This window comes from Chelonia mydas, chromosome 1 (assembly GCF_015237465.2).
Source record: "Chelonia mydas isolate rCheMyd1 chromosome 1, rCheMyd1.pri.v2, whole genome shotgun sequence".
Lineage (NCBI taxonomy): Eukaryota > Metazoa > Chordata > Testudines > Cheloniidae > Chelonia > Chelonia mydas.
The window spans coordinates 132,355,565-132,375,912 of record NC_057849.1 but is presented as its reverse complement, the minus strand read 5'-3'; the positions used below and the strand labels follow the sequence as shown (position 1 = coordinate 132,375,912).

The following is a 20,348-nucleotide window of genomic DNA, read 5'->3' as shown; positions in this document are numbered from 1 at the left end:
TCATTAGTACAATGACTGTTCCTTCCCCTTCAAGGAAATGTTAATGGAATGTTTTACTGTTAGATTACACAGAAAAAAGGGATAGCTATCTATCCAAGGCTCCCATTCCCACCTTCACTAGCTACCTGAAGAATGGTTAGAGCATTTCAGTTTTCCCACTCTAGTGGTTGTTCTTCACTTCTACTAACTTCTCTTTTCCTACATCTCTATGACCTCTATTATGTTTAATAAAATATATCATGCGTTTAAGTATTTATTTATTAAAATGTAACAACTGAATTAGTTTAGAAAGGATATACTCTTCTCTTTTAATGTACAGAAGTGTTGAATTACAGACAGACACTCTCCAAAACAATATAGCCCTCAAAACTGAAGTTAACTTGTTGTAGGAGTTTTCCAAACTAGAAGACTGAAAAAACACAATACCTGCACCTGTGAACAGAATGCTAGCTGAAACTGTCTATCAAAATATAAGAATAATGTAATGGCTTGTCTTACTCATTTTGGTTACCAACAGTCCTTTAAGGATTACATAATTTTTGAGAAAGGCAAATATTGGCAATGTAAAGAAGTCTGGTCAGTCTCCTAGAAGCATTTACAGAAGTATTCATAGAATATCAGAGTTGGAAGGGACCTCAGGAGATCATCTAGTCCAACCCCTGCTCAAAGCAGGCACAATCCTCAATTTTTTTTTTTTTGCCCCAGATCCCTAAATGGCCCCCTCAAGGATTGAACTCACAACCCTGGGTTTAGCAGGCCAATGCTCAAACCACCGAGCTATCCCCTCCCTGATTAGCTTTAAAAATTTTGATTGGGACAAATGGGAAAGAAATTAGAGTGTAGTTTGATATTGGCTTAGTAATTTCACACCTCACCTACCTTGTCTTTCTTATCTTGCCTGGCATACGGAAAACATGGAATTACTGCAGTCACTCTGGACGATGATGCAATCTTGCAAGCATTGATCATTATGAGAAGTTCCATCAAGTTATCATTGATTTCTCCACAGCCACTCTGGATAATATACACATCTTCCCCTCTCACACTTTCACCAATCTCTACACTGAAAAAGAGTAAGGTTGGGCCAATGAATTATTTAAAGTACTTAAACAGAAGAAAGAATTCTAAGATCAAACAATTCTGAGTTCATGAAATGGATTTTTAAAAAGAAAACTACTAATAGCTCTCGGTAGTTCTAATAGTCCAATATGTGTAGATTATATAATTGTTCATTTAGCACATACAGTACATTTTACTATGTCTACTGCAAAAAAAAAAAAATAAATAAAAATCTCAACTTTGCTATTTTACTCTAAATTCACCACCTAAAAGGTTTATACCAAGCTGCATAAAATAATTATTGTTGAAAAAGAACAGAAGTCACTCTCATTCAGTCTAACACTGAGGCTATCGCTACAGTAGAAAGTTTACAGCAGCACCACTGTAAGCTCTTTAGTGTGGCCACTTTAAGACAACAGGATAGAGCTCCCCCATTGACTTAATTAATCCAACTCCAATGAGTGGCAGTAGCTATATCAGTAGAAGCTCTTCATCTGACATAGCACTGTTCACATTGGCACTTAGGGGTATGAATAAGCCACCCCCCTGAGCAACAGAAGTTACACCAACCTAAGTCACATAAATTATGCTGACATAAGTGGTAGTGTAAACAGTGAAAAGAAAATCTTAACCTGTTTTACATGGTCTCATTGCCGTCTCCAAAGGAAGTTTGGAGCACTAAAAGATCATGCCCACGAAATAATGCTAATCTATCTTGTTAGATGTTTTAATCACTCCACTCCATTTGTTTCTTTAGCTAGAGAAAATATTTGCCTCTAGACAGCTTTATAAAAAACAATGAATTTTTTCCTCCACACTAAAACACACTATTCAAATCAAGAAATGGATACTGTTCTCAAATGCAGGTGAAAAGAAGCTTTTACTTCAGCTCATAATTGAAAATGTTTAAAAACAGCCTGCTTTTTCTTTTTTAAACTGGGTTTGCTTTCTTTGTTTCTCTACACTGGAACACAAGAGGTTCTCTTTATTTTACTCTCCCGTCTTCCACAGATTTACAACGTTCAGTTTTTACACAAAATTAATGCCTTATACTTCCCAAGAAACTGCAGCATGCAATGTATGACATCCTCTACCACAGCTAAAGCTGATTTAAGAGGGGAAAGCAAATTTTTAAAAAATACGATAGGCTGAGCATGGAACATTACAATACTTTTGCTCCCTACAAGCCTAAAGGGCAAGAAATCAAACTCTTGAACCAGAGACCTTCTACATGGTACAGTACTAATCACAGACATTAACTTAACAGTGTTGATATAGTCATGTCAATCCCAGGATGTGAGAGAAAAGGTGGGTGAGGTAATATTTTTTTATTGGGTCAACTTCTGTTAGTGAGAGAAGCTGTAGAGCTCACACAGAGCTCTTCCTCAGTGTCACTCTGAATAATTTTCCTGGACCTAAAGAGCAGTTCTCTGTAAGATCGAAGGCTTGTCTCTCTCACTTACAGAAGTCAGTCCAATTGAAAAAAAAAGTTTATAGCTATATAGCCTCAACACCTTGTCTCTCTCTTCTTTAAGCATACACAACATAGTATTCTTGTCTTAGTATTACCATGCAGGAAGTACTTTTTCTATCAGCCCATTTAAATCCATGTCTATATTCGGGTTCATAACCCAGTGAGCCAGTCAGATTTATAAAGCTTCAAATGTCCTAGCCACACTGCCACAAATGCAACCACAAGGAGCTGAAGCCCTGCTCATAAAAGAGACTAGAGGGAGAAGTCAGTTTCATGAGGCCCTATAGCCTGGGAACTCACCCTAGTCCTAGTTCACCACCCATCAGACTTTGTTTTCTGTAACTGCAAGAAACAAGGATGACTCTGGTGGGAGACCATAAAATCATAACTATATTTTCAGATGCTTTATTATAATTATGAGGATTGTAGAAGTATACACCCTCACTATATCATACTTGATAATTACAAATCTTAGTCTAACAAACCTGTACCTAGATCCCATCTACAGTACAGTACTGGATGTTGAACATGCATGCACAACTGGAAAACGACAACGACTAGCTTCTGCTGGATATCCGGATACTTTCATTTGCTGGATGGAGTAGAGCAGTGGCTCTCAACCTTTCCAGACTTTCTGGATTGATTTGTCTTGCATACCCAAAGTTTCCACCTCACTTAAAAACTTCTTGCTTACAAAATAAGACATAAAAGTACAAAATTGTCACCGCTAACTATAACTGAAAAATTGCTTACTTTATTGTAAGAAATCAATATAAATATTGCACTTACATTTCTGTGTACAGAGCACTATCAACAAGTCACTGTATGAAATTTTAGTTTGTACTGACTTCGCTAGTGCTTTTTATGTACCCTGTTGTAAAACTAGGCAAATATAGAGTTGTCCCTCTGAAAGACCTCTGTGTACCCCCAGGGGTACGCATACCCCTGGTTGAGAACCATCGGAGTAGAGGATCCTGAAGCTGTAGTGAATGACTGGCTTCATGTAGATAAGTGTACAGTGATCACCATGCTGACGGATGAAGACATCATTGCCGAAGTGTTGGGAGAGGGGCGGGGGGGAGAGAGATGTCAAATACCCAGAAAAATGAAATTAAGGAGGCAGACGAATCAGTGCCCCCTGCCCCATTTGCATCTGAGGTAGTACAGGGGTTAGAGACTGCTATTGCATGGATGGAAATACAGGTTGAGGCAATAAATATCTTACAACTCTGTCAAATGCGGATATTGGCTCAGAGAGCTTCCATGCAACCAGCATGGCAAAGCAAAACTGGTAAGTCTCAAATCTAAAAAAAAAAAAAAATTAATGTTTAGAATTTTTATTTTTTTAATTGAACCAAAACTGAAAATGTTCGACTGGTTTTGAATGTTCCGTTTCAATTTGGGATTTGTGTTTGTGTGTTCCTCAATAAATTAACACAGTACAGGATGCATGTCGCAAGTAGTTATGTTATTAATTAATTTAGCTAACACCTTTATCCAAAGTGATTTCATTAACTTACTTCAGCAGTTTATCATTCGTGTTTTGACTGTCCTTTCGCTGTAACGAACCCCTGGCTATAACAGACAAAAGGCTTGAATCCCAACAGGTTTATTATAGCGAGGGTGTACTGTAGTTTTTGGGTTTTTTTAAAATATGTCAAAGCACCTACAACAAGGATAGGTACACCTTGTATTGCATGTACACACACATGAACATTACAAACAGAATGGACTGTGCTCACTATTCAATATTTTGTTTTCTCCTCACTGTTCAATGTGTGGCCCCATTCTGTGCACTAAAAGCAGGGGTCCTGTGGAAAAACAGGAAGCGAACATGTAATTAAAGACTGCAGCATAATGCATATGCACGTCAGGTCTGAATTAAGAATGCACAGGCAACCTTAAATCTGGAATTTTCTAACTTTTGTGTGCTTGACTATGCAAATTTAGTGTTCTTTTAACATCACTGTTTGGTGTGCAATTTCCTAGGTTTTTAAAAAAGGCAAAATGGTAAAACAGAAATCCCATTGGGGGCATCATACTGATGTTTAGATCCACTATAGGCCTCAGTCACTTGAGCTACCACACTAACTGACAGCAATAGTAGGTTTCATCTTCTATGCGGCCCAGCATTAGAGGCAGGTGGGTCAGTGGGTTTCACAGATATGTGGTGACAGCAGAGGAACAGTGAGACTGCAGAATCTTGGGTTCCATTCTAGCATCTTCAGCCTGTTTCCCCCCCACCTTCCCCAGCTTGACTAGTTCCACCTATCCCCTCCATCTGTCCCTGTCTCTTGTCTCTTCTCCACCCCGGCTCCTCATCCCAGTCCCATTCTCCTTGCCTACCCAATCCCAGTCTCCACGCCTCAGGCTTCCCAACCCAATCCTAAAGATCCCCCATGCCCCAGGACCTTCCCCCACCATCCTCCAGTCCCAGTCTCACCAGACTCCTTGTCCTAATCTACTTCTTTCCCTCCCCTCTGCATTTGATGGACTGCTTCCTCCTCTATGCTATCCGGGCACCAGAAGGTGGGAGGATCATGACAGTACAGGAGACAGACACTTCCTCCTGTCAATTCCAGTGCCCAGTCCCAAACCAGAGCAGTCATTACAGGGAAGGTCTGGCTTCACCCCGTAACCCTGAGGAAGAAGGTTCATGCATTTTCACTCTGCAGGCATGGCACATGAACTCTGGTCAACACTAATAGCTGTGAGAAGCTTGAGCACACTCTGCATGGATGGAATCTTTGGTGATTAGCTTGTAAGCTCTACCAAGTCTCTACTGGTCATATGCAAACCGAGAATTTTCAAAGGCTTATAACTTGGCCAATATTTGGGAGAATTTTCATGGGTATTGGAAAGGCACATCCCTGAAAGAGGCCACACTTCTATCAAATTTCAAGTCCCTGCTCCAAAGCATGGGGGAAACTAGAACTGTTTAAAAGAAAGGTTGCCAGAATTTTGTAACAGACAAAACAATATTTTTTCCTAGCCTCATTCTCAGAACCATTTTGGCTGAAATTTCCACACAAAAAAAAATTCACCCTAAAGCAGACACCCAGCATATAACATTTCATCCTAAATGGTTAAAGTCTGACAAAGTTATAAACAACTGAAGACAGTGCCTTATAATGAGAAGTGTCAAGCAACCTTAAATGATAGTGATGATAATGCCGGGGTGGAGAAGAGACGACAGATGGAAGGGATAGGTGGAACTAATCAAGCGGGGGGGAGAAATAGGCTGAAGAGACTAGAATGATAATATAGGCCTGTCAAGGTTCCTCCCCCACTCTGAACGCTAGGGTACAGATGTGGGGACCTGCATGAAAAACCTCCTAAGCTTCTCTTTACCAGCTTAGGTCAAAACTTCCCCAAGGTACAAAATATTCCACCCTTTGTCCTTGGATTGGCCGCTACCACCATCAAACAAATACTGGTTACTGGGGAAGAGCTGTTTGGACACGTCTTTCCCCCCAATACTTCCCAAAACCTTGCACCCTACTTTCTGGACAAGGTTTGGTAAAAAGCCTCACCAATTTGCCTAGGTGACTACAGACCCAGACCCTTGGATCTTAAGAACAATGAACAATCCTCCCAACACTTGCACCCCCCCTTTCCAGGGAAATGTTGGATAAAAAGCCTCACCAATTTGCATAGGTGACCACAGACCCAAACCCTTGGATCTGAGAACAATGAAAAAAAGCATTCAGTTTTCTTACAAGACGACTTTTAATAGAAATAGAAGTAAATAAAAATAAAGAAATCCCCCCTGTAAAATCAGGATGGTAGATACCTTACAGGGTAATTAGATTCAAAACATAGAGAACCACTCTAGGCAAAACCTAAAGTTACAAAAAAGATACACAGACAGAAGAAGTGAGCTGTAGTTCACGAAAGCTCATGCTCAAATAAATTGGTTAGTCTCTAAGGTGCCACAAGTCCTCCTTTTCTTTTTGCGAATACAGACTAACACGGCTGTTACTCTGAAACAGACAGAAATAGTTATTCTATTCAGCACAATTCTTTTCTCAGCCATTTAAAGAAATCATAATCTAACACGTACCTAGCTAGCTTACTTACTAAAAGTTCTAAGACTCCATTCCTGGTCTATCCCCGGCAAAGACAGCATAAAGAAAGACACACAGACCCTTTGTTTCTCTCCCTCCTCCCAGCTTTTGAAAGTATCTTGTCTCCTCATTGGTCATTTTGGTCAGGTGCCAGCGAGGTTACCTTTAGCTTCTTAACCCTTTACAGGTGAGAGGAGTTTTTCCTCTAGCCAGGAGGGATTTTAAAGGGGTTTACCCTTCCCTTTATGTTTATGACAAGGCCACACCTATAATAAATATTAATTTCATGTTAGCAGATGGGAGCATCAGTTTAGGCAGGGACAACAGTGACACATGTACATCAAGTATCCAAATATCCAAGCGCCATTAAAAAAACCACATTGTGTTTGTGCTCACCCTACTAATCTAGCTCTAAAGTAGACTTCTCTCATACTCTTGAGAAAATAATAAAAGACAAAACAAATATAATAAAAATGTATGAACAAATTTCAGCAATGGCCACCTAAGGTCCACTCGTAAGTGCTGAATAAGGATATTCCCCGCCCCCCAAGAACATGGTAAATGATGAATAAAGAAATCACCACAGCTTTGACTCAGTGCTCTTGTTGAAAACAGCTTAAGCAAAACAAACACGTGTTGCCCTAGCATGTGAGAACTTTCGGATAGGTCTGAAGGAGATTAGGAAAATGGTTCCTAATATCACCATGTGCAAGAACCCTGTAACATTTCTTCTGAACAACATCTTTAAAGTTAAAGACTTATTTTTATGCCTATCAGGAGAACTATTACACAAGGGAAAGAGAAGGAATAAGTGAAATGTAAAAACGAGATATTCCCAAACTTGAGAAATATTCTCAGAATGACAGAGAGAAGGTTTAGTGGAAGAAAGATTGTAGCACTTACAAGTAATCAATAATTTGTAAATAGTTATGTAGTTGGGGAAAATTTTTTAAATGAAGTGTATTCATTTTTACTACATGTAGAAGACAGTGTATTATAACATTTTAACTTTCTTTATGGCCATTACTAAAATACTTCATTAAGATAGAACAGCTCATATGAGTCCAACAACATAGCTCATGCATTCTGTACGTATATATCTTTGGGAGAAGTATATTCCAGTGATTAGAGCAGCGGTTCTCAAACTGTGGGTTGGGACCCCAAAGTGGGTCACGACCCCATTTTAATGGGGTCACCAGGGCTAGCTTAGACTTGCTGGGGCTGAAGCCTGAGCCCCTCGATGCAGGGCCAAAGCCCAAGGTTACAGGCCCTCTGCCTGGGGGTCATATAGTAATTTTGTGGTCAGACGGTGGTTGTGGTGCAATGAAGTTTGAGAACACCTGAAAAGAACATAGCACTGGGAGCCACGTTGCCTCCGTTCTCTCTCTCAGTATGCTAATGACTGTTGCTTACCAATGTCCTTCAGCTAGCCACAACCTTTAAACCTACTGACCCATTTGGAAATGAGAATAACTTTCCCTTCACTCAAAGTGTATAGAGATTTGAGGCCATGTTTTTCACCTCAGAAATACACACTTATTTTGTAGGCGTAAGTGTGAGCTGTTAGGCCATGTGTACGCAAATCTCTGCAGCAACGTGCACACAAAGATTTAAGGACTGAAATCAGGCTGAAATTAATGTTTTCATAGCACTTCGTGATCATCTAATTCAGGGGTGGCCAAACTGTGGCTCACAAGCCACATGCGGCTCTTTTACCATTAAAGACCCTCCATTCTCCACCTACCAGACTACGGGGAGGGGGAGCGCTCAGGACCTCCGCCTTTGAGTGGGGTAGTGCAATAGAAGCTTCTGCCCTGCGAGGCACACCTACCAGGGCCCAGGTCTTCAGCAGGAGTGGGGCTGAAGCCCCAGCAGGTGTGCCCCAGTCCTCGAACTTTGAAGATTGAAATATGTGGCTCGGAGGGCCATTAAGTTTGGCCACCCTGATCTAATTATAGGTACCACAGAATTATAGGTGAAAAAGTATGATTGCCTACAAGAGGGTTTTCTCACAGCTAGCTGAAGACAGTCATGCAACATGTTAGCACCCTCAATGTTTACCTTCTCAAAGTTCAGTATTGAAGTGTGAGACAGCAACAACTAATCAGATTGGATATGCAGCTCATTCCTTAGCCACTATACAGCAATTTAATAAAAGGATAAATTAGTCAGAATTTTCCTTCAGAGAAGTATGATCTTCTGTCAGTTGTTTGTTTAATTCTTGGAGTCTTCAGTTTACACGCAAGCGTATACAAAGTTCCTAGAAAGATTCAATAAAACCATCTATTGTGAAGACAAATGAGAAGTACAAAAGCACAGAAATAGGAGAGCATGAATGAAATCAGTAGACACTTTTTTCCTTAAAATACTAAGCTAACACAAGTGAGATTTTGTAACAGATACCCTAGATATACTTGGGCTTGAAAGTATTAGCTTTTTAGTTGGTAAAACATCATCAACAAATACCTACTTCATTGTACATGCGCAAAACAAAAACATATTTCCATAAATAATCAAAATGTATAGACAAGCAAAGAGAAATGCTGCTTGAAAACAAGAGCTTAGGGATATTCACCGTGTGTATTTTGACATGTGACGCTGACAGTTTGTTTTAGCAGTTCTAAAAACTTTGAATCAATATTTGACATTAAATTGTCTGATCGCCTCCCATAACATCCCACAACTGTTAAAATTAAAATAGAAAAAATGCTTAAAAATAGATACCCAGTCAAAATGAAAAATAGCTAAATTCTGAAAAGCCTAGATATATTACTGGAATAAAGTGACTTTTGTAGATGTATCAGGGCCTAATTACTAATTAATCCATTTTGTATTGTTTATGTTTACACAATGTAATTTAGTGAGGATTACAGAAGGGGCAAGATCCATGCCTTTGCACTAACATTACAACTATGTTAGTTTTGGGTAGTTTAATCAAATTCAACCATTTGGTAACACTCTGTTTACCTAAACTTCTCACACAGAGATTGTTGACTCTCACAGAGTAATTTTACCTTAGTGATATCTTTCACAGTAGATTACAAACAAACAAACCAACCAAAGTCCTAGATGCAGCTTTATGCTTCACCCATCTGCTTAGAATTTGTAGCACTTGTGGCATTACCCTGGTCGAATTCTGCACCAAAATATTAAAAATTCTGCGTACTTTGACAAAATAATGCAATATAATCAAATCAGATTCAATTATTCTGGTAATTTAGACTACAATACAGAAAAAAGTTACAATAACTATTCACCATTTCCTAAATACATGAAAGTTAAGTTACAAATACTTGGTAACCAAATAGCCTGCATTCCAGTGATAATCCTGTATTTTCATTTAAATTACATTATAAAACACCAAACAGCAATACCTAAAATAAAGTAGAATGTCCTTTTAAATTGCTCAGGCTTTTGCACATGAAAGTCATACGTCTTTGCTAATCATTATCCTCCATTTCAGTACAATCCAGTATTTTCATTTATAGTACAGAAAACAAAGCTTTCAAGTTTCTCTCACTTAGTAATTTCCTTCTGGCAGAAAGGATCAGGTTCTACAGTGAAAAACCTCTCCCTGCATCTGCAAAGTTTGAGACAGCATTTACACAATTCAAGGCCAGCTTGGCAATATTTAGAATTCTCTCCTTCACTGAAAGCCAAAACACTTGGAGGTCTACGGAAATAGGTAGACATAGCTTCAGGTTGACATAGCTTCAGGGGCAATCTTTTTTCTCGCTCTTGTTCAGGAAGAAAAAAAAACAACCAGATATTGCTTGAAAATACTCAGTATTCCGGCAGGATATAAACATAAGGAGGATCAAATAACTTACAAGCCTTCAGATAATTCAGACCTGGTTGTCCAAATGACAAATATTTGTTAAGCTTTTCAGAAGCTTTGTGGAATACCTCTTTAAAAAGAGATCTAGACAGGCAAGTCTTTCAACAGGAGGTAAGTTTTCTGCCTCCCTAAATTTGAAGAACTAGAAGGTGCTTTCTGAAAGGAGCTCTAGATAAGAACTAAAAAGGTATCTGCAGTTCTTCCTGAAGGTTAAATGCTTGAATAGTACAAGGCTTACTGCTCTCAAAATGCCAGATTCAAACTGAGAACATTGCAGGATGTGCAAAATAATTTGTCCCCATCCACATGCAGTTTTGTGGGGAATTCTTGAGCACGAGAAGCTGATAAAGCCATTTTTTGATGCACGTTGTGATGGCTGTTCACGTTGTGCAAAAGAATGAATATCCCTTTTTGTAACTTCATCTGGACCTGGCTGATTACTTTGAGAAGTGCTTGGTTTGGACTGTCCTGTCATTTTATTGACTGCTTGATAAATACTTTATTTGCCCTCAAAAAGCTGTTTTTTTTTGTTTTTTTTAAAAAATGGGTAAGTAAAAGATCCTGAGCTGTAATCGAACACCATTGCCCCGCTGTGGCACAGGTCAAAAGTGAGAAAGCACAGATCTTCTTAGCTGAGGACTGTCATTTACAATAAGGCTCCTTTACGCCGCTCTGGCAATGTAAAGGAGCCTTACAAATTTTTACATGTATTTTATGCTCCTGGAGGAACTGACTAAGAATGGGAACAATTCACTAACAATAGAAACATTAACAACTATGCAGGCAGGCTGCTATATTTTCTGCTATGAGGGGACAAAGCCTGCATCCACTTACCTCCAAACAACCTGAAGCCCTACCCCTCCACAGCCAGCATGCCACAACAGACAGCAAGAGGGACATCTGATGTCTCCCCCGCACTGATTTACATCTCCGCCAGGTGCCCCATTTTTCTGTGGGGAAGCAAAGAAATCTCTGGGGGACATGAATTCTGTGCGCATGCATTGCACAGAATTCTCCCAGGAGCAGAGTATGCAGTTTTCTACAACTACTTGTAACAAGTAGGCACAAGGTACAAGAACAAATTTTCACTGTTCTCCTGGACCACAATACTGCAAAGACTTATGCCATGTTTAACTTTACGCACTGCAAACTTCACCATAACTTCAATGGAACTACAAGCGAAGGCTTGTGAACCATCCTTACACACATACCTTTTGCATTAGTCGAAGGGCTCAAGCATGCAATCATTACTCAAGGGAACTCAAAATCAGGGAGATATTGAAATATTTTGATACATTGTATGTTCCAAGCAGAATTAGCATTGATGGGGATTTAATCAAAATGTTAAAATGTGTAAAAATCCTGTGGCAGAACGGGGGGGAGGGAGGAGGAGGAGATGCACGTATTTGAAAACGGATTAAAGTACAGGATTGTAGGATCCACCTTAAGTCACACAATTAAAAACAAAACTAAGGTAACATTTTCAGGAGTGTTTAGGTTCTATTTCAAGAGTGACTTAGGCAATTTGGAGTCTAAATCCCCAATGAGACTCCGGCTCTTAAGTGCCTTGTTCACGTTCGAAAATGGCTCAGTCCAAAGTCACTTAAGGCACCTAGGTGCCTTACTCCCATTTAAATTAATGGGAGTTAGGCCCTTTAGGTGCCTTTGAAAAAAATCTCAAAGGCACCTAATACCTTTAAAATCTGGCCTTTTGTACCCTTCTGAGAATCTTACTCATTTTACAAATGATAATATTTTGACATACCCATGAGAAGCACAGTAGATTTTAGTTCAATTTTACAGCTGAGTAATTTCAGGCACAAATGTTCAGAGATTTGGTGCAGATCCAGAAATAGAACCTTTTGACTTGTGCTCCTATCCAGTGTGTCCCAGAGTATGGGACATGTCTTCATGGGAGATTAGTTGGCTTGGGGAAGGGGAAAGTAGAGACACCTCTCATCTCTTCTTTACTTTTTAAAAAAATAAATAAAGTCGCTAACCATTAAGACTGCAAAGAAAGCCTTCAAAAATGGGGCGTTCATATTTCACTACACTCCTCTTTTCCATATGTAAGGCTTCTGTTCCACCACCACTCCAAGTATTCTTATATATTTACAGCCCAAATTAAGGCAATCAGGATTTTAAGCACATTATGACACAGGACCTTCCTGTGGCCTAGCCCCACACTTAGTGGCAGGGTTGCCCTCCTCCTGCTTTCATGATTGTACAGCCTTAAAAATCTGTCCCCTTGTGCATTATGATAGTCATTAATTACATGATCGCATGACCCAAGCAACCTTAATTATGGCATTTACTAACTGCTGAATGCTTAACTCTGAAATCTTAATCTTCTTAAATAATTCTGTGTGTATCTATATGCCCTGCAAAACTAGATATGGCTGATAAGACTATTTTAATATGGAATATGATTGTCTACATTTTAAATAGTTTTATGAATGCAATATTAAAATTTTGGCTGCCCACAGCACACTTGCCACTCTTACAGGGCCCACAACTCAACTCCCAGACACAATCACCACCTGATCAAATTCAATTATTGATGTACTGGTTTTTTCCAGTGGTGATTTTTAATATAGTCCTTACTGGTCTTTGAGAGGGTAGGTGGTGTGATGAAACAATTATAATACATTTTACAGTGTGTTATTTTCTATACTGGGAATGGTTATTTTTTGAAGATGAAGTTGTTAATTCATAATGACCCTGGCAATGGAGAACGAACACTAAAATCCCAAATTAAGTACACAGGATCATCATCATAGAGGTCTTTCATCCAGATCTCATTCAATAACCCTTTCATTTAATATTAGAAATCAATATCCGGTCTCTTCATATGTGGGGGTAAGAGGTGCATGTAGAAAGTAAAAGTTTAACATTACAAAAATCTCAAAGCTCTGTTTAGATCAGGAGCTGACCAACAATTGCTGAACTGTTCTTACACTTCTTGTTGACCTGAAATTCAGATTTAACAACAAGCTGATCAAGAACCACAGAGCATTCACCTTCAAAGAGGTTTGATCCTTACACCTAAACAGAATAGGTAACCTCAAAGGCGCTTGTGTCACCTATTTCTACAGCATAGATATTAACCAAGTTCAGGTTATTTATCTTCTAAATTATATTCACTTCTGAACCTTAATTGACTGTTTCATAGAAATTAGGCTGAAGATCCCTTTTCACATTCACAGCAGTTTCTTGTGAAAGAGTGCCCACTTTTTTCTAGTATATGAAAATGCTTCCTTTGGTTTTAGATTAAATTTCAGTTTAACACACTGATGTTCTCCACAGAAGTTGAAAGTGTATGTTTCAACTATAAACAGTATTTTTACCATACATCTTCCCTACTACCCACCTCTTGAATGGTCCTCTTTCTAGTCACCTCTGTATTGAAATATTGCAAATGTACTCTACTTGGGAGCTACACATTCAGACCTTTCAGAAATTTCATGGCGTACAAAATGTCACTGCCACACAATGTCCCTTTCAGGGCTCAGATAATATTAATTTCTGGATACAATCCAAATTGTTAGCACTGACATTCAAAACACTAAAGATTGGGTTTTGGCTACCCTATGTGTATTTTCTATTAAGATAGTTAAAAACAGAACAAAAAAACTTTAGTGTGCCCATTTACCCATATTCTATCCTGCAAGCAGAGCTCTAACTGTGGTTCTCAGGAAGACGGAAGATTTGGGGACATTTTTTTTCCTCCAGATTGTATAGGCAATATGATTTTCATATGCTTCATTTGCAAGTCAGGGGTTACATAAGCATATCAGCTGACCTGCACACAAAAGCATGTATGCACATATTTTTGAAAAGACTGTTAACTGAACAGCAGCAATGAATTTATAGTTAAGGTCTTTCGTCCGTGAGACTTCCTGCCATAGCTGAACATGAGTTAGTTGACCCTGAGGGCAAGGCTTATCTATTTACACAGGTTTTTGCCTTAGTGTTGTGTGAAAAGAGTCTGAGGTTCTTTTATGGGATAAGATTGAGTATTTTAATATTGAGTCAATTGGTTAATTATTGACTTCTGTGTAATGTGTTCTGTAATAACGCACATTTACTTACTTACACATTTTAGCAAAACTTAAAAAAAATTAATACAGAAAGAGGATTACTGTTATATGCAATAAGTTTCAGGAAGATATGCTTCTGGTACAATTTAGGTTTTGTTTATACAAAATGAGAAAGCAGTGTTCCCTTTTCCTCATGATCATTTTAGAAAATAAACCCAAAGATTCCCTACAAAGCAGACTCAGAACTGGTAGGTAAGGTCTCATGGGAAGAAAATCTAAGCGAAGAAGGAGATCAAGAGAGCAGGCAGTTTCTCAGGATGACAATATTAAAGGCACAATTGAAAACTATCCTGTTGCAAAGGAAAGAGGAATAATAGTAAGAGGCCAATATTGTTACAACAGGAGCTCTTTAACGATCTGAAAAATCAAAAAAGGAATCCTACAAAAAGTGAAAACATGGACAAACTGCCAAGGAGTACAAAAGAATAGCACAAGCATGTATGGGCAAAATCAGAAAGGCTAAGGCACAAAATGAGTTACTCTCTGCAAGGGACACAAAGGGCAATAAGAAGAGGTTATTTAATAAGTTAGGAGCAAGAGAAAGATGAAGGAAAGTGTAGGCCCCCTAATTAGCAGACGAGGAGAGTTAACTTATGACAACAAGAAAACTGACGAGTTTAATGCCTATTTTGCTTCAAACTTTACTAGAAAAGGTTAATAGTGGCCAGATACGCAACACTATAACAATAAGAGGGGAAGGAATGCAAGCCAAAATAGTTAAACAGGTTAAAGAACATTTAGGTAAGTTAGATGTATTCAAGTCAGCAGGGCCTGATGACATTCATCCTAGAGTACCTAACAAAACAATCTTGGAACTGTTACCCATTATCTCCCAGAACTCAGAAGACAGGTGAGGTACTAGAGCACTGAAAAAGGGCAAACACTACCTATCTTTAAAAAGGGGAACAAAGAGGACCAAGGGAATTATAGACCAGTTAGCCAAACTTCAACACTGGAAAAGATACTGGAACAAGGAATCAAACAATCAGCTTGTAAGCACCGAGAAGATTTAATAATTTTATTAAGATAATGTTGAAGTAAAAAGAAAACAGTACAGAGATTAAGCATAGGAGTTTCTGGTTATCGGGGAATAAGGTACAGATTATCAAGGGGTGCGAAATCTGGTTTAGGAATGGGTGGCGTAAGGAATACATAATCTGCAATCTCCCCGATTGGGGGTGAAAGTTTAACCGGTCAAAGTACAGACGTTGAGATATGGGGGTATGTTGTCCATATAATGGCTATGTTCAGGTGTGGAGTATAATGAGCGGATATGATGATGGGGATGCACTTAGAAGAAACAGCCAGATTGGGTTTGTCAGGAACTAAACATGCCAAACCAACCTAATTTCCTTCTTTGACAGGGTTACTCACACAGTGGAAGTAGATGTGATTTTAGTAAGGCTTTTGACACAGCCCCACACAACATTATCAGCAAAGTAGGGAAGTATGGTCTAGATTAAATTAGTAGAACCTCGGGAATGGAGGTTGTTCGTAACTCTGAACAAGACGTTATGGTGGTTTTTCAAAAGTTTACAACTGAACATTGACTTTGAAACTTTAATATGCAGAAGAAAAATGCTGCTTTTAAACATCTTAATTTAAATTAAACAAGCACAGAAACAGTTTCCTTACCATGTCAAATCTTTTTTTTTAAAACAATAAAACCTTTCCCTTTATTGTTTTAGCAGTTTACATTTAAAACAGTACCTACTGTATTTGCTACCCCCCATCTCTGCTGCAACCTGATTGTGTATTTCTGGTTCCAAATGAGCTGTGAGGTTGATCAGTCCCTAGTTTTAACTCCGGTGTTTGTAACGGAGGTTCTACTGTACTATAAAGCGGGTTCACAACTGGTTGAAAGACCATACTCAAAGAGTAGTTATCAATGGTCCACTGTCAAACTGGGAGGATGTATCAAGTGGGGTCCCCACAGGGGTCAGCCCCGAGTCCAGTACTATTCAATATTTTCATTACTGACTAGGATACTGGAGTGGAGAATATATTCATAAAATCTGTGAATGACACTAAGATAGGTGGGGTTGCAAGCACTTTCAAGGATGGGTTTAGAATTCAAAGTGACCTTCAGAAATTGGAGAATTAGTCCAAAATCAACAAAATGAAAAATTCAATAGAAACAAGTGTAAAGTACTACACTTAAGGAAAAAATCAAACGCACAAATATAAACTGGGGAAGAACCGGCTAACTTTTTTTGTCTGCTCCCCCCCCCTCCCCCCCCCCACCTTTCCTGATCAGGAGCGGGGGCCACAAACTGGGAGCTGTGGCCGAGAGCAGAGCCACGGCTAGGATCACGACCAGGATCTGGTGGCCGAGACCGGGGCTGGACTTGCGGCTGGGGGCAGAGCGGGTCTCAGTAGTGGTCTTTCCTTGCGCCCCAGTGGGGCTGACCCAGGCCTCACTACACCCCCAAATGTTCCTCCATGCCCCCCCTAGGACAGCATGCCCCACATTTTGGGGACCACTGGGCTAGGCAGATGTACGGATGAAAAGGATCTAGGGGTTATGGTGGATCACAAAGTCAACAATATGATGCAACTGTGGCGGGGGGGGGGGGAGAAGAGGAGACAGAACACTTATTACACCCCAGAATAGTTATGTAAGAGGTGGGAGAGAACTGTCCCACTCTAGTTGGCACTGGTCAGGCCACAGCTGGAGTACTAGGTCCAACTGCAGGCACCACACTTTAGGAAAGATGTGGACAAATTGGAGAGTCCAAAGGAGAGCAACAAAAATGATTAAAGGTTTAGAAAACCTGATCTATGACGAAAGGTTAAAAACCTGGCCACTTTTAGTCTTGAGAAAAGACAACGAGGGGGGACCTGATCACAGTCTTCAAATACATTAAGGGCTCTTGTACAAAGGACAGTGATCAATCGTTCTCCGTGCCCACTGAAGATAGGACAAAAAGAAACATGCTTAATGTGCCACAAGGAAGGTTTGGGTTAGGTATAAAAGAACAAAAAAACAACCCAAAAAACCACCTAACGACATGGGTAGTTAAGATCTGGAATAGGCTTCCAAGGGAGGTTGTGGAATCCCCATAATTGAAGGTTTTAAGACCAGATTGGACAAGTATCTGTCAGGGATTGTCTAGGTTTACTTGGTCCTGCCTCAGAGAAGGGGACTAGACTAAATGATCTTTCCAGGTCCCTTCAGGCTCTACCTCAGAGAATACTAGACTATGCAAACTCATAGCTATTTAGTCACACAATCCACTATAATAGATACAATCAAACAGGACTTTACAGCAGGAGTCTAAGGGTATGTCTTCACGAGCAACGTTAAAGTGGCAGTGTAGTCACGGCACCAGCACTGGGGGACAGCTCTCCCAGCCCTATAAAAAACCCACCCCCATGAGCGGAGTAGCTACCAGCGCCGAGAGCTCAGCTACCAGTGCTAGTTCACTGTCTACACTGCCACTTTACAGCACTCAAACTTGCAGCCCTCAGGGGGGTGTTTTTTCACACCCCGAGCGAGAAAGTTGCAGAGCTGTAAAGTGGCAGTGTAGACAAGGCCTAAGATGATGTTCTCCAGTGAGAGCATTCTCTGCCACATACTCTCAACTGTTAATTTAACAGCTGTAGATAATTTACCTACTAGTTGACAGCAGAATCATTCATATGCCTTCCCTCTAAAAGGGAGGTTAGAGAAAGGCCAGCAGCATCCTTCCAAGAGACAAAGTAAGGAACGGAGCAAAAGAAAGCAGCAGCCAATAACGAAAAATACTAGGCTCTTTTTGGGAGGAGCAGATGTTCATTTAGGGGACACCTACACACCGCAGCAACAGGGGGAGGGGGTCCTCAACACTGCGTAACACACAACTCTTAAGCTTAAATGCTTAAGACACACAACTCTTAAATACAATTTCTTCTCCTCCCTGCCTCCCCTCCCCCAAATATCAAGACGCTGTAACAGATCTAAGCAAGGGGGTGATTTTTAGCCGCCTCATCGGTGCCATAAGGCTTCCGTTCATCCTTCCTGCCGGCAATTTTAAGTGCCCCTAACACGGGGGGGGGCGCGGCTGGATAACGCGCTTCCCACCACGGAGGGAGCGTGTGGGGTTGGTACAGAAACACAGGGACCCTCAATCCCACAGGTGGTGACCCCCCCCCCCCCACCCCGCGGCCGCTCCGCGCGTTATGTGGGGGAGGGGCAGCCCGGCAAGGGGGGCGGGGGGGCAGCCAACTGTCACGGCTCAGGTGGCGGCGCCAGGGCAGGGCGCAGGCTCAGCGGGGCGGGGGGGGGGCAGTTTGCGGGCTGGCGGCACGGGGGAGCGGCGGGACCAGGCCGGACACGGCGCTGGCCCGGAACCCGAAGGCGGGGGCGGGACCAGGGACGCACGCAGGCGGGGAGAGCAGGTAACGCGGGCCCTGCCCCCCCCCCCGCTTCATTAACAGCCCCCCAGCCCCCCGATGCCCGCGTCACCTGGTTTCCTGGTTGCTGAATTTCTTGGTCACCACCTTGCCCAGCTCCAGCCCCAGCCGCTCGGCCACCCGCTGGGACAGGTCCTGGTGCGAGCTGCCGCTGAAGAGCACGATGTTGGGCATGGCCGCGCCGCAGGGAGGGAGGGAGGCAGCGGCGGGAGCAGAGCGCGGGCTGAGGCTCCCGGTGGAGAGAGCCGGCGAGCGCGCGCGCGGGTCAAATAACAGGGCGGCCCCGGCCCGCCCTCGCCTGCGCGCCCGCAGGAGGAGGGGGCGGGGCGGGAGAGGCCAGCGGGGCAACGGGGTGGGGGGCACGTGAGGGGGAGGCTGGGTATGGGGGCGGTTGGGTTGAGGGGTGGTTTCAGAGTAGCAGCCCTCTTAGTCTGTATTCGCAAAAAGAAAAGGAGGACTTGTGGCACCTTAGAGACTAACAAATTTATTTGAGCATAAGCTTTCGTGAGCTATAGCTCAATGAAGTGAGCTGTAGCTCGCGAAAGCTTATGCTCAAATAAATGTGTTAGTCTCCAAGTTGCCACAAGTCCTCCTTTAAATCTGTTACTGAGTGGCCAGAGAGGTTGAAGTGTTCTCCTACCGGTTTTTGAACGTTATGATTCCTGATGATTCCATTTATTTACCTAGAGACTGTCCAGTTTGGCCAATGTACATGGCAGAGGGGCATTGCTGGCACATGATGGCATATATCAGTGGTCTCCAAAGTGGGGTGCACGCTCCCCAGGGGGTGAGCAAGACGATCCCTGTGGGTGCACACCAGGAGGAGCACCGCTGGCCTGCGGCAGCTCTTCAACCTTTGATTCTGCAGCGGCAGGTGGAGCTCCTTCCACTGTTCCGGTCTTCAGCGGCACGCCTGCAGCGGCCCCTCCCTTTTCTTTTCTTCGGCGGCACGCCTGCGTCAAAATTTTTTTTTCCCTAGGGGTGCGCTATCAGAAAAGTTTGGAGACCACTGGCATATATCACATTGGTAGATATGCAGGTGAATGAGCCTCCGATGGTGTGGCTGATGTGATTGGGCCCTATGATGGTGTCACTTGAATAAATATGTAGACAGAGTTGGCATCGGGCTTTGTTGCAAGAATAGGTTCCTGGGTTAGTGGTTCTGTTGTGTAGTGTGTGGTTGCTGGTGAGTATTTGTTTCAGGTTGGGGGGCTGTCTGTAAGCAAGGACTGGCCTGTCTCCCAAGGTCTGTGAGCTCACGAAACCTTATGCTCAAATAAATTTGTTAGTCTCTAAGGTGCCACAAGTATTCCTTTTCTTTTTAAGGTCTGTGAGAGTGAGGGATCATTTTTCAGGATAGGTCGTAGATCCTTGATGATGCGTTGGAGAGGTTTTAGTTGGGGGCTGAAGGTGAT

General features: G+C 41.6%; 1 protein-coding gene across 2 annotated transcripts in view; it reads right to left on the bottom strand.

Annotated features, from left to right (window-relative positions):
• PRPS2 (phosphoribosyl pyrophosphate synthetase 2) overlaps positions 1-19,251 on the bottom strand; it is a 41,281-nt gene extending 22,030 nt beyond the window's left edge. Inside the window, exons 1-2 of one of the 2 annotated variants that reach the window (XM_037900157.2) lie at positions 18,986-19,251; positions 880-1,063 (exon numbers count right to left, since the gene is read on the bottom strand). In XM_037900157.2, coding sequence (XP_037756085.1) covers positions 880-1,063; positions 18,986-19,107 — 306 coding nt within the window. In that variant the 5' untranslated portion in view covers positions 19,108-19,251. The remainder of the gene's footprint in view (positions 1-879; positions 1,064-18,985) is intronic. The other variant, XM_037900168.1, reaches the window with a different exon arrangement.
• Positions 19,252-20,348: the final 1,097 nt, after the last annotated feature.